General features: G+C 33.2%; 1 protein-coding gene and 1 pseudogene across 1 annotated transcript in view; both read right to left on the bottom strand.

Moving 5' to 3' along the window:
- Window positions 1-15,296, bottom strand: part of SLC26A7 (solute carrier family 26 member 7) — a 228,662-nt gene that overhangs the window by 132,456 nt on the left and 80,910 nt on the right. Inside the window, exon 5 of the mRNA XM_066372472.1 lies at window positions 8,588-8,740. Coding sequence (XP_066228569.1) covers window positions 8,588-8,740 — 153 coding nt within the window. The remainder of the gene's footprint in view (window positions 1-8,587; window positions 8,741-15,296) is intronic.
- Window positions 5,131-5,655, bottom strand: LOC136398031 (V-type proton ATPase subunit G 1 pseudogene; annotated as a pseudogene).

The raw sequence follows: 15,296 nt of genomic DNA, 5'->3' as shown, positions 1-15,296 counted from the left end.
AGTCTCAAAAATTAAATGGCATTACAGTATTTGTAAAAATATTCTACCCTATGTCAACCCAATTATATCTAATTTTGCAGGAGAGCAAAACACAGATTATAGGTGTGTGTGTGTACAGATAACACAATCCAACGTTAACACTTTGCATTGATATTCCTAATATAGATTAGTAACAAAAAGGATTTATAATCTCTTACAGTATTTTTAAATTTTGAATTTTTACTATTTCTTGAAGAAAATATGCTTTCTAGAATCTCAGGTGCCTTACAAACTGTTCTATGATATATGATAGATGACATAGAATATGATAAGCAAGGTCACATGTTCTCTGTCAGTATTCACAATCATCTTTAAATGTATATTGAGAACTCAAATTAACATTTGTTTTACCACCCACGCCACCCTCGTGTTTTTCATCTATTTTCACAGTCCCTTACTATCATTCTAATGATCTTATAAATGCTGAAAATTCCACATGGTTATGGAATTCCACTTTGGTAGCAGTTTTGAATTGTTTATATGCTACATTTTTTGTTAAAAAGTGATACACTGATTATCTACCTAAAGTAAAAATTTACCATATTCATGACCAAAAAAAAATAGTAATAAAATCACACTAGCAAAATAAAGGATATTTAATAATTAATGTTCATTAATATTATTCTGTAAGGTTTTCTTTTCATCTTTTTTGTTCTCTTTGGTAATATTTAACTGAATTTGTAGAGGTTTTCAAAACATGAAATAGATTTTAAAAAACAAAACACCCTTAAAAGGTTTTTACAAAGCTAACAAAACTTTACAAATCATACTGTTAAAATTTATAAATATTGTGATAATAGTGTTTTTTAAATAGGATAGTAGTAATTTAAAAATCAAGGAGGACAGAAAAAGACTTTGCTTGGGGCAATGGGCACATAATGGAGTGTGTAGAGAATGTTTTATTGACTTGTACACTTGAAACTTGTATGGTTTTATTAACCAATGTCACACCAAAAATTTTATAAAAATTTGTTATTAATAACTTAAAATTTAACATTAAAAATTCTTATACCAATTAATAAATTTAATTGCTAATATTTTTCATGAAATACAAGTATCCATATCAGATCAGAAAATATTGTCAACTGTAAAAGAAATACACTACACCTACAAGATACTGAATATTGAAAATGAAAGCAAATACAATGTTCAATACACACAAACAATATTGAAGTTAAACTACTGAAGCCACTGAATTGGTTTTTCAGACAATTTTGGTCTTCTTTATTATATTTCTTTACAGAATTAAAATTCCCTTATCAATCAATTCACTGGTCTGTCTTTAGTATAATTTCAATAATATATGTGTTTATAAGACTATCACTGCCTTTAGATCTTGTATCCATTTGATTGAATCAAACTATACTCCTATATATCCATGAGTGTTATTTGATAAAATCTTTTGTTGTTCTTATAAAATCTAGCTTAATCCTTTGAAATGTTCTATCCTATGCCTCAGCAGTCCCACTTTGAGAGAATTAATATATAAACATAATTAAGATTAAGCACATGTGACAATACTTTCTTACAATAATATTCTCTGAAGTATATATATATATGAATCCTCCTGAAGGTAGGGAAGAGCTGGAGTAAGAAGGGTAAGGCCAGAGATGGCTGTCCCCAAGCTTCCTAATTCTGTTAGAACTAAAAGGAGCAGAAGAATTCATTGATCAATTAGAGTACATAAGTTTTAGTTAAACATCTTTATAGCATTTGAACTGTTGATTGCGTTGTGTACCCATCACCCAAAGTCAAAGCACTCTTTGTTACTGCATACTTACTTGTTCCTCTTTATGTCCCTCACCAACCCACCTCCCCCACATACTGCTCCCACTGGTACCACTTCACTTTTATCTATGTCCATGAGACTCAGCTTTATATTCCACCTAAGAGTGAAATCATATGGGTTTTAGCTTTTTCTGATGTAATAATTTCACTCAGGATAATGTTCTCAAGGCCCATCCATTTTGTCATAAATGATACTATTGTCATTACTTCTTATGGTTGGGTAGTATTCCATTGCATATATGTACCATATCTTCTCTATTCGATCCTCTGTTGAAGGACAATTTGGTTGATTTCATGTCTTGGACATTGTGAATAATGCTGCAATGAATCTGGAGGTGCATGTTTCTATATATAGCAAACTTTTTGAGCTTTTGGGGTAGATACCCCGTAGAGAAATTTCTGGGTCATATGGTAGTTCAAGTCTTAATCTTTTGAGAAACCACCATAATTTCTTCCACAATGGCCGTACTAATTTGCATTCCCACCAGCAGTGAATAAGTGTCCCTTTTTCTCCACTGCCTCTCTCCAACACTTGTTATTACCTGTCTTGTTGATAATAGCTAATCTAATAGATATGAGCTGGTATCTCATTGGAGTTTTGATTTGTATTTCTCTAATAACTAGTGAAGATGAGCATCTTTTTGTAGGTCTTTGGCCATTTGTTTGTCTTCTTGTAAGAAGTGTCTGCTTAGGTACTCTCCCCATCTTTTAATTGGATTGTTTGCTTGTTTGTTGCTAAGTTTTGTGAGTTCTTTATATATTTTGCATAGTAACCCTTTATCAGAGCTGTTGTTTATAAATATCATCTCCTATTGGGTTGGCTTTTTGTTTTGTTGTCAGTTTTTTGCTGTGCAGAAGCTTCTTAGTTTTATATAGTCTCATTCATTATTGTTGCCTTTACTTCCCTTGCCTTTGGGGTCAAATTCATAAATTTTTTTCTACATCCAAGTTCCATAAGTTTAGTACTTATGTTTTCTCTTATGTGAGTTATTGTTTTAGATCTTATATCTGTCTTTTATCCATTTTGAATTAATTTTGTGCAGAGGGACAAACTATAATCAAGTTTTATTTTTTTGCATGTGGCTTTTCAATTTTTCAACACAATTTATTGGAGAAAGTTTCTCTTCTACATTGTGTGTTTTGAACTCTTTTGTGAAAGATTATTTGTTCATATATCAATATATGTGATTTTATTTCTGGGCTCTCAGTTCTCTTCCTCTGGTCTGTATGTCTATTGTGGCTCTGTAATATAATTTAAAGTCAGGTAGCTTAATACCTCTTTCTTCCTTTTAGGATTGCTTTGACTATTTGGGTCTTTTTTATTGTTCCATACAAATCTGATAAATTTTTGTTCTAGTTCTTTAAAAATGACATTGGATTTTAATTGAAATTACATTAAATATTTATATTAATTTGGGTAATGTGGTCATTTATATTGATTTTTCTAATCCATGAATATGGAATATTTTTCAAATTCATTGTTTTTCCCATTTCTTTCAATAATGCTTTGTGGTTTTCAGTATGTAAGTCTTTCACATCTTTTGTTATATTTATTCCTGGGTTTCTTATATTTTTTCTGCAATAGCAAAAAGAAAATGTTTTTTAAGTTTATTTTCTAAAGTTTCAATGTTGGCGTATAAGAAAGTTGTCAACTTTTGTATATTGATTTATATGACCCTATTGATAAGGTCATATAATTTTTGTTCTTTGTTTTGTTGATGTGTATTACATTGATTGATTAACATATGATGAACCATCTTTGTGCTTTTGGATCGAATCCCACTTGATTGTGATTTTTTTTTTATTTTACAGAGACAGAGTCAGAGAGAGGGATAGATAGGGACAGACAGACAGGAACGGAGAGAGATGAGAAGCAACAATCATCAGTTTTTTGTTGCGAAGCCTTAGTTGTTCATTAATTGCTTACTCATATGTGCCTTGACTATAGGGCTACAGCAGACTGAGTAACCCCTTGCTCAAGCCAGTGACCTTGGGTCCAAGCTGGTGAGCTTTGCTCAAACCAGATGAGCCTGCACTCAAGCTGGTGACCTCAAGGTCTCAAACCTGGGTCCTCCGCATCCCAGTCCAGTGCTCTATCCACTGTGCCACCACCTGGTCAGGCATGATGTATTATTTTTAATGTTTTGTTGTATTTACTTTACTAGTATTTTGTAGAGGATATTTGCATCTGTACTCATTAGAGATATTGTTCTCTAGTTTTCATTTTGTGTGTGTGATCTCTTTGCCAGATTTTGGTATTAGGATTATGTTGGCCTCATAAAATGTGTTAGGGAGTATTACTTCTTATTCTATTTTTTGGAAGACTTTGAGAAGGATAGGTACCAAATCCTCTATATCATGAGTGCTTCTTCACTTCATTCTCCCAAGTTATCACAGATATTTATCTTCTCCCTTTTTATGTTATCGTTGTCAGAGATTAGTCTTGTTTTTATTGTGAACTTGAAACTTTAACTTGTAGTTTTGATTTATTTTGTTCTTTTTATCTGGTCAAATAACCCCCTTGAGTATTTCCTGCAAGGGTCATTTTCTGGTGATAAACTTCCTTGGCTTTTGTATATCTGCAAAAATTTTTATTTCTTCTTCGTATTTGAAGGATAGTTTGGATGGATAATATTCTTGGCTGATAATTTTTCTCTTTCAGTGCTTTAAATGTTTGAGTCCACTCTTTTTTGCCTTGTAGAATTTCTGCTAAGAAGTCTGATGATAATCCAATAGGCCTTCCTTTATATGTTATATTCTTTTTTTCTTAGCTGCTTTGAGGATTCATTCTTTGTAATTTATTTTTTTTGCATGACAAACAGTCTTTACTTTTAAATGATTATCAGTACACCAAGTAATAACATGTAACAAGTTCTTGAATTCTATCATCTAGTAATTTTGAGCAAGAGATAGTAAAAGCAGCCCAAACAATTACACTAGCATTCACTGTTCTAACCTTTAGTCAGAAAGGACTATTGTAAGGCTGGCTGCTGCTTTACAGAGGTTACAAACAACTATTTACTACTTTTTCATAGAGAAAGCCCCTGACCTTCAAGAAAGCTTTAGGGAAAACAAGTACATTTAATCCTTTTCTTTCTTTAAAAAAAAAAAAGTGTTTCTTACTACACTTAAGAAAGAAAAAGTCAATATATACGTTGCTTGAGCTAAAAGGCATAGAAAAACAGACAATATATACCCATTAAATATCTAGTAAGAGGTAAAAAGATGAAATCTTTGGATAAGGTCTAAGTTTGTACAAAGTAACTAGATTTGCTGTTCTTCACAAAGTAAAAAGACCTACTATTTAACATAGAGAATAATTTAATGCCTTTCTCAGGAATGTAACTCAAGCTTTGCAGAAGCTTCCTATCCATGGAGGCATCTTAAAGGCCAATCCATGGAACAGGTGCTTCTTTGTTCTTCCCTATCCATTTATGCGATAGTTTTCATGGATTTCTGGCCGGATGTTGCAGACAAAGGCCAAGAGGTTTTCCAGGACTTCATCCCTGTTCTGCTGGAAGTAAGTCTGGAGGATGGTCATCTTCTCCTGAGTTTCCTTCTCCACTTCAGTGCTGCAACTGCCATGGGATCCCAGAGCTGCAGCTTCCTTAGCCTTGAACTCCTTCTCCCTCTGCAGGCGGTACTGTTCAATTTCAGCCTGAGCCTCTTCTTTGGCCTTTTTCAGTCTCTGGTTCTTTCGCTTCCGGGCCTCGGACACCTTCTTGGCGGCCTGCTTCTCAGCCTGCAGCAGCTGCTGGATGCCCTGCAACTGACTGGCCATGGTGGTGGGGACACCAAAGCCGAGCTGAGCAGCCTAAATCGGCTCGGTCGCCCCTTGTAATTTATTTTTGACAATTTTATTACTATGTGTCTTGGAAAAGGTCTTTTTGGGTTGAGGTAACTCAGTGCTCTGTTTGCTTATTGGATTTTTGGATCTAATTCTTTCCATAGGTTTGGGAAGTCCTCATCTATTATTTGTTTGAATAGGCTCTACATTCCTTGCTCCCTCTCTTCTCCTGCTATATCCATTATTCAAATAGTGCTCACTCTGATGGAGTCAGACAAACCTTGCCAAGTTCTTTTATTTATTTTTTAGTTCATGACTCTCTCTCTTCTTCTCTATGTAGCATTTCTAGTTGCCTGTCTTTGATGTCACTAATTTTCTCCTCTATTTGACCTGTTCTGTTAGAAAAACTTGCTACCTAATTTTTCAGTTTATGTATTGAGTTCTTTATCTTTGTTTTGTTATTTCTTAAAGTTTCAATCTCCTTGGTGTAGTATCCATTTTGTTCATCAATTCTGGTTTTTTTAGCTCATTAAATTGTCTATTAGTGTTGTCTTGAATCTCAGTGACTATTTTCAGAACTTTAATTTTGAATTCTTTGTCATTTAACTTTAATGTTTCCATATAATTGAGCTTACTTTCTAGATATTTTTTATTTTTTTATGAACTATGTTTCTTTCTTGTGTAGCCATGGTATTCAAATTCTCCTTCCTTGTTGGCAGTATGAGAGCAGTATGGTTAAAACTCTAACAAATATTCAACTAAAAATAAAAAATAAAAGTGAAAAAATAAAATGTAATATATTAACTTTTAAAAATAATGACTATTAAAAAAGAAAAACAAATAAATAATAAAAATGACAATACACCCACATAAAATATAAGCATAAAAATATAAAATAAAATAAAATAAAATTCAAAAGTGAAAAAGAAAGAAAAAAATAAATATATTTCATTTGTGAGAGGTAGTTCTGTTTTGCTCCAGTAGGTGGTGCTGTAGTACAAATTTTAGCTCTATAAAATTTCTTGGCTGACCTCCACTGAGATGTTGATTTCTCAATGGTATAAGCAGGGTTGAGATTTCATTGGTGGATAGAGCCTGTTTTGAGGGCTTTATGGCTTTACAGCTTTAGCAATAGTGATCTCTGGTTCCAGTTGCTCCTTCCAGCCCAGGGTACCAGACTCACCTCTGTTTTCAGTAAAAGACTAGCTCTGGAGTGTTAGCTTTAGGGTCTGTCTCTGCAACTCTTTGTACCCTGCGAGATGAGAGAGATCAAATCTAGGAGTCTCAGTGGCCATACTTTGGTTTTTTTGCCAAGGGTCTGTGCTGCATGCAGGCTGACAGCTGAATGTGAGAACACTGGCTGTGACCCTCTGTTCTGCCACCGCTTTGTTTTAGTATCTACCATTCTGCCCCTCAAACTCACTGCTCCTCCACACAGAAGGATACCCAGTCATTCTGGGTTCCTCCCCTCTCTGTAGCCCTGGCCGAGAATAACCCAAACAATTCAGGCTTCTCTCCTTTCTGGAACTTCTGCAGGCAAAAACCTGGAGAGTCTGAGCCTCTTCTCTTTCTAGAGCCACCTGCTATTGTGATTTGTCTTCTACCTCTTTTTCAATCCTTCCCACTTTTAGTCCATCTGGAGTGCAGATCTTTCAGGTAAGTCTGCCATCCCAGCTGGGGTTGCTTCACTATGCTATAGTTATTCAATTTATTGAAATTTTTAAGGGGAAAGATAGGAGTATCTCTCATGCCATTACTCTGCCATCCTTATTTAATATTTTGAAGTATAACTGTTAAATAGTTGGCCCTCATTTGCTTTGGGTCTTGCACATACTAGAAACACCAGTGTATAAGGATTATCTTTCATTTTTTAAATGAAGATAATTCTTACTATCTTTGCTTTGAATCAGCAGCTGTTTTATTACTAGTACAAGGGTCTTCTTCCCTAAGGTTATTTTTAATTTTTGGATTTATAAAATTTATGTAATAAACCTTTCTAAGATATAATAAGAATTTCTCAATATCCACAGGACTTTGAAATAAAATAAAATGTTTCACAGTTGTTGATGTCAAAACTACCAATAATTATAATACCCTCTATTTTTATGGTTTATTTGGAGTAGATTCATACACATTATATAGATAACATATATTACATGTATCTCTACAACTTATCCTAAATATGGAATAAAACAGCTATGGAAAGAGTCCATCTATAATTAGTTTTACAGAAATGAGGCATATCTTTCTGAGTTTTTAATCTGCTAACATTAATATTTACATCAACCTAGACCATTTTAGTAGTATCAAAGAATATTTCAGTAAATTAAATTATTTATATACTACTTGTCATATACATGTATAACCAAAAGACCATTAAAAATACTAAAACTAAAACCTTCTGCCATAAACATTAGGAACAAAGTATAATTTTTTACAACAACAATTAAAACATATCATAGAGGAACTGCCCTGGCCAGTCAAATTATAGGTAACCTTTAATTAAAGCAAAATTAAGTTAGTAAAAAAGTGTTAATAAGTTTACAAATAATTAATGGATATTTGTCAATTGATAATATGCCTGCATATACTATAAAGATTCTATGTTAACAAAATGTGGAGTGTGATTTCACTCTTTATTGCTTTGGAGAGGATTACAACAGAAATCTTTTGAGCCTCACCCTTAGAAATGCCTTCTTATTCAAGATCTTTAACTATATATTATTTTTATTTATGTAAAAAATTACAAGAATATGAGAAATGCTCTATTAATTGAAAATGTCTCTTTTTAAAAATAATTGACTCAAAATGATTCTTATTCTTACATTAATATAACCAAGAAAACTAGATATGTTTTAATGAAAGACAAGAATAGCTGTGGATTATGTAAACAAAATAGTAAACCTCCACAGGTTACCCCAACAATTGGCAAACATTGTAGGACAGAATGCTAATTGTTGATTTTATACTTACCAAAACTAAATCGACAGGAAGAACAATTTTAATTTTCTTTTTAAACTGTTCATTTAACTCTTTAACCAGAACAAGTATCACAATGCTCAGCAAGGATAAGATCACTGCTTCCAGTCGAACAGACTTGATGTTTTTGAAGACATATGTGTAGGTCTGCAGTGATGAGAAAAAATACAAAGAAAATTTAGGGTCACCCAAAATATAACATCTAGACCCAAATGAATTTAGTGATGTTTTACAAAAATATGTTAATGTTGTGGGATGATATTCATTTAAATATACAAAACTACTTTGCACTTGATGCTTCCATCAACTCAGGGTTTGCTTCTTTATATACAAGAACACTATACATGACTTCTTCCCAGACACTTCAATGTCAAAACTGGTTAATTACATGTAGATTTATTGTTAAGTGTAGTGAGGGAACTTCATAGACTCACTTGAATCCCACCATTCTTCTTCAAACCCCAAAATCAAATGTACACATGTACAAGTCACACATAAATGAGTTAAGTACTGGTATTTAACTAAAATCAGATATTTGACTTAACATAAAATATTACTATTGTTCTCAGTCATTCAATATTTTATTTATTTGTTTATTGCTACATACTTTATGCTGAGCATTATGCTTGATTCTAAGTCTACAAAGGTAAACAATTTAGATAAGCTCAGTATTTATAGTGCTAACAGTCCAGACTATAAATTGCAAATTAAAGCAACAAATTAGTGCAGTACGATGTTATAAACATAAAAGGAGCACCTGGCATATATGTTTCTTCTAGATGTGTTAGTGGTCAGCAGAGTCCTCCTTAAAAAACAATATACAGAAATTAGCCAGATTAAAAAAGAAATAAGGGAAAGGAGTTTGTTTTGCCTAAAATGCACATTTGAAAAACACAGCATAGATGTGACAAGAGTGTATATGAGAGGGACAGACAAGAAAAGAGATGAGATGCAGCAATTCTGTGTTGTGGCATCCTAATTGTTCATTGATTGCTTTTTCATATGTGCCTTGACAGCAAATGACTCCTTGCTCAAGTCAGCAATCTTAGACTGAAGCCAGCAACCTTTGAGTTCAAGCCAGCAACCACAGGATCATATCTATGATCCCACGCTCAAGCCGGCAACCTTGCACTCAAGCTGATGGGCCTGCACTCAAGCCAGATGAGCCCATGCTCATGAGCCTGTGACTTCCGGGTTTTGAACCTAGGTTCTCAGCATCCCAGACTGATGCTCCATCCACTGCACAACTGCCTGTTCAGGTCAAAAAATATTTTTTTATTTTTATTTGAGTGTACTTTTTATTTATATTTTTCTTACTTTTTACATTCAATTTTATTTTGCACTGGTTCCAGATGTACAACTTAGTGGTTAAACAATAATATATTTTACATATTGTTTCTTTCAATATTTCCAGTACCAACTGACACCATACATAGTTATTGCAATATTAATCATATAACCCCTATGATTTACATCCCCATGACTATTTTGAAACTACCAATTTATACTTCTTAGTCCCTTTACCTCTTTCACCTAGTCTCCCAAAACTCTCTCCCTCCGGCAGCCACCAGTCTGCTCTGTTTTAATGAGCTGGTTTCTTTTTCATTTGTTTATGTATTTTGTTCTTTATATTTCACATATAACTAAAAACATATATTATTTGTCTATATGCTCAGACATTTTACTGAGCATAATACATGATCCATCCATGTTGTTGCAAATGGTAAGATTTTATAATTTTTTACAGTTGAATAATATTCTATTGTATCTATGTACAACAATTTTTTATACACCATTCAATTCATGGACACTTGGGTTGCAATAATTGAATGCATATATTCTTTCCAAGTAGTGCTATGAGTTTCTTCAGATAAATACCCAGAAATGAGCCTGACCAGGTGGTGGCGCAGTGGATGGAGCATCGGACTGGGATGCAGAGGACCCGGGTTCGAGACCCCGAGTCGCCAGCTTGAGTGTGGGCTCATCTGGTTTGAGGAAAAGCCCACCAGCTTGAACCTAAGGTCGCTGGCTCCAGCAAGGGCTTACTCGGTCTGCTGAAGGCCTGCAGTCAAGGCACATATGAGAAAGCAATCAATGAACAACTAAGGTGTTGCAATGCGCAATGAAAAACTAATGATTGATGCTTCTCATCTCTCTCCATCCCTATCTATCCCTCTCTCTGACTCACTCTCTGTCTCTGTAAAAAAAAAAAATTAAAAAATAAATAAATAAATACCCAGAAATGAAATCTCTAGGTCATGAAGCAGTTCCGTTTTTAATTTTTTGAGGAACCTCCACACTGTTTTCCATAGAAGGCATCAATTTGTACTCCTACCAAGAGTGCATGAGGGTTCCCTTTTCTCAATAAACTCATAAATATTTATCATTTGTAGATTGGTTGATGATGCCCATTCTGAGGGTGAATGGTAATATCACTTTGTAGTTGTAATTTGGATTTCTTTGACAATTAGTGACTTTAAGCATCTTTTCATATGTCTATTGGCCAACTATATGTCTTATTTGAAGAAGTGTTTATTCAGGTCACTTGCCCATTTGAACTAGATGATTTGTTTCTTTAGTGTCAAGTTTTATAAGTTCTTCATCATTTTTGGATATTAACTCCTTATCAGATGCATCATTGGTGAATATGTTCTCCCATTAAGCTGGTTCTATTTTTATTTTTTTAATGATTACTTTGCTATGCAAAAATTTTTTAGTTTGATGTAGTTCCATTTGTACAGTCTCATATATTTACTTCCCTTGCCTGTGGTGATATGTCATAAAAAAATTGTTATAAAAAATATCCAAATATTTTTTGCCTATATTTTCTTCTAGAATTTTTATAGTATATGAGTCTAACAATTAGACTTTAATCTAAGCCATTTTGAGTTCATTCTTGTATATGGTGAAAGAAGGTGGTCTAGTTTTATTTTTTTAATATATCTGTTTAGTTTTTTCAAAATCATTTCTTGAATATATTTTTTATTCCATTGTATGTTTGTCAAATATTAATATATCATAAAAGTGTATGTTCATTTCTTAAATTCCTATTCTATTCCATTAATCTATGTCTGTTTTTATTCCAGTATCAGAGGGTTTTGATTACCATGGCCTTGTAGTATAGCTGGATATCAGATAGCATTATTGATTCAACTTGGTTGTTCTTTTTCAAGATTGCTGTTCTTATTCAGGGTCTTTAGTAGATCCATATAAAGTTTTCAAACATTTGTCTTAGTGCTATAAAATATGTCATTGGTATCCTGATAAAAATTGTGTTGAATCTATAGAATACTTTGAGTAGTATGGAGATTTTAATTCTTTCTATCCATGAATACTGTATATGCTTCCACTTATTTATATCTTCTTCAATTTCTTTCACCAGTGTTTTTTAATTTTCTAAGTATAAGTTTTTCACACCCTTGGCTAAATTTATTACTAAGTATTTTATCTTTATTATATGCGGCTTAAGTGTCTGTTTGTCGCCGACAACTGACTGGTTGCTTGCGTAACTGTACTAGCCAATGGGGTGAAGTTTCCACGGCTGAACGCAAATTGAGCGGGTCAGGGGGAAGGTGAACATTTGTTTGCATTGGCAATCATCTGCTTTTGAAACAATTTAAGGCTGAATGCAAATTGAGCGTGTCAGGGGGAAGGTGAACATTTGTTTGCATCGGCAATCATCTGTTTTACATAAAAACTACGTCTTAACATAATTTCTTTTAAGAATGCCTCCTAGAAAATGCAACACTGAAGAGGAGAGAAAAGGAGCTAAAGCTGCGCAAAAACAGCTTTCTTGACAAAAAGAAACCACTGAGCAGAGAAAGACAAGGCTTGCTTCAGTCGCAGAGCAAATGCATCTTTCTCGGCAAAATGAGACTGATGAGCACAGAGAAACAAGGCTTGCCTCAGATGCAAGACAAAAAAGCCTGTCTCGACAAAATGAGTCCCTTGAACAAACACAGGAGAGAAATGCAAAAAAAAAAAAAAAAAACAGAGTAATGCTGACCGAAATGCAAAAAGGATTAAAACAGTTTCAAACGGAGAAACTTTCATTTTTGAGCATTCCTCTGGTGACATGAATATTAAATGTGAACACTGTCAGTCCTTAAACTTCAAGTTAGAAACTAATCGATTTGACTGTGGCAAGAAAGGATTTTCTCAATGTTGCAAGTACGGAAACATTGTAAAAAGTGATGGAAAGATCTACACAAGAAATGTTGTGTACAAAGAGATCTTTGACATGTGAATTAACATTTTATTATTTAAATCACCTTTATTTATTGAGCTAGCAGTGGCTCTTACGAAATGTACCGCCAGTGGTTTCCTTCATTGCACTCTAAGCAATTAAGCAAGTAGAAGGGGGAAACCCCGTGGGGCAGTAAGCAAAGGGGCGTCCTCGCAGCCTGCCCTGGGTAATTCAGTTTGAATTAGCAGACACCTTTGCACAAATCATTTTAATTACAATTTATAATATCTAGAACAGCGGTCATTTCGTATGACCACCGGGCTTTCTAGTTTTTTATAAAGCAATTATGAATGCAATTTTTTCTCAATTTCCATTTTTGATTATTTATTATTGGCATATAAATTTTCAAATGATTTCTGTATACTTATTTTGTATCCTGCTACTCTACTGAATTCATTTATCAGTTCAAATAGATTTTTGGTGAAATCTTTAAAGTTTTCTACATACAGTATCATGTCATCTACAAATAATGAGAGTTTTGCTTTTCCTCTCTCATTTGTATGTCTTTCAATTCTTCTTGTTCTCTGATTGCTATTGTTAAGACTTCCAGTATCATATTGAATAAGACTGGTGAAAGTACATTGTTTTGTTCCCAATCTTAAGAGAAGCTCTTGCAGTTTTTGCCCATTGGTAAAATTCAGCAGTGAAGGCGCCTGGTCCAGGACTTTTGATTGTTAAAAGTTTTTTGATAGCTGCTTTAATTTCACTAGTTGTAATTGGTTTATTCAGATTATCTGATTTCTCCTGGTTCAGTTTTGTATATTTCTAGAAATGTATCTATTTCCACCAGATTGTCTAATTTGTTGTCATATAGTTGTTCATAAGTACCATGATGTTTTAATTATTATGGCTTTGCAGTATAGTTGAGTATCAGATAGTATGTTACCTTAACATTGTTTTAATTAATTATTGTCATTGAAAATTTTTTGTGGTTCTATATAACTTTTTTAATTCCTTCCTCTCATTTTGCTTTTAATATTTTGATAGGAATTTCCTTGAATCTATAGATTACAATAAAACTATGTTTTTATTAATTGTAACTTTTTCATTTTCTTCCTTGAGTGTCTAATCATTTTATGAGTATTTTCCCTCCTGAATTAAATTTATTACTAGGCATTCCAATGCTCTCAGTACTATTTGTTGAAGATACTTTTTTTCTCCATTATGTGTTTTTGGCTCCTTTGTCAAAGATTAACTGGCTATATAACGTGGTTATATTTCTGGGTTCTAAATTTTATCTCCTTGATCTATATGTTGCTTCTGCAATTCATCATCCTTTGATACTGCAGAACTTTATCCTCTCTCCTTTTTTGTCATTATTGTCACAGATTATCCATGTTTTTATTGTGAGCTTGTTGGAACTTTTACTTGTAGTTTTGATTTGTTTTGTTCTTTGTATCTGGTCAAATATTTCCGTTGAGTATTTCCTGCAGTGGGGGTTTTCTGGTGATAAATTTCTTCAACTTCTGTATCTGAAAAAGTTTTAATTTCTCCTTCATATCTGAATGATGACTTTGGTGGGTATAGCATTTTTGGCTGGTAAGTCTTTTCTCTCAATACTTTGAATATTTGTGTCCACTCTCTTTTGGCTTGTAGAGTTTCTAAAAAGAATTCTGATGATAACCTAATGGACCTTCCTTTATTTGTCATGTTTGTTTTTTCTTAGCTCCTTTGAGGATTCTTTCTTTCCCAAGAATTTTTGTCAATTTTATTATGTTGTGTCTTTGATAAGGTCTGTTTGGGTTGAGGTAACTCAGCATTCTGTTTGCTTCTTGCATTTAAGAATCTAATTCTTTCCATAGGCTTAGAAATTTCTCATCAGTATTTTGTTTAAATTGGCCTGCCATTCACTTTTGTCATTTTGGGGGGTTTTTTTGAAAAAATATCTATTATTCCTGTATTGTTCTTTTTAAAGGAGTCTGACAATTATTGCAGAGTTCCATCATTTTTTTATAATTTGTGAGGCTCTTTCCTTCTCTCTGTAGTTTCCATCTCAACTCCAGTTGAATGTCTTTGATGTCACTGATTCTCTCCACTATCTGACTTGTTTGTTAATTAAACTTTCTACCACATTTTTTTTAATTCGTGTATTGAGTTATCTATGTTTTGTTATTTTTGAAAGTTTCAATTTTTTTGGTGAAGTACTTCTTTTTTCATTAATTTAGGTTTTTCTGGTTTTTGTTTGTTTGTTTTTTGAGCTTATTAAATGGTCTAGTAATGTATTCTCACATTTCATTGAGTATTTTTAGAATTTCAATTAGGAGTTCTCTTTAGTTTAACCTCAGGTTTTTCATGTGGTTATGATCACCTTCTGGAGATTTTCAATTTTCTTTTTGAATTACATCTCTTTCTTCTGTAACCATGGTATTCAATTTTTTCTCCTTTAGTTCATTCTGTGTGTGGATATTTCAGGCTGGCTTGCAAGCCTAGCTGGGGTTCCTTCACTGAGTTATAGCT

The sequence above is a fragment of the Saccopteryx leptura genome, chromosome 3 (genome assembly GCF_036850995.1).
Source record: "Saccopteryx leptura isolate mSacLep1 chromosome 3, mSacLep1_pri_phased_curated, whole genome shotgun sequence".
Classification (NCBI taxonomy): domain Eukaryota; kingdom Metazoa; phylum Chordata; class Mammalia; order Chiroptera; family Emballonuridae; genus Saccopteryx; species Saccopteryx leptura.
This window is presented reverse-complemented; position numbering and strand designations above follow the sequence as displayed.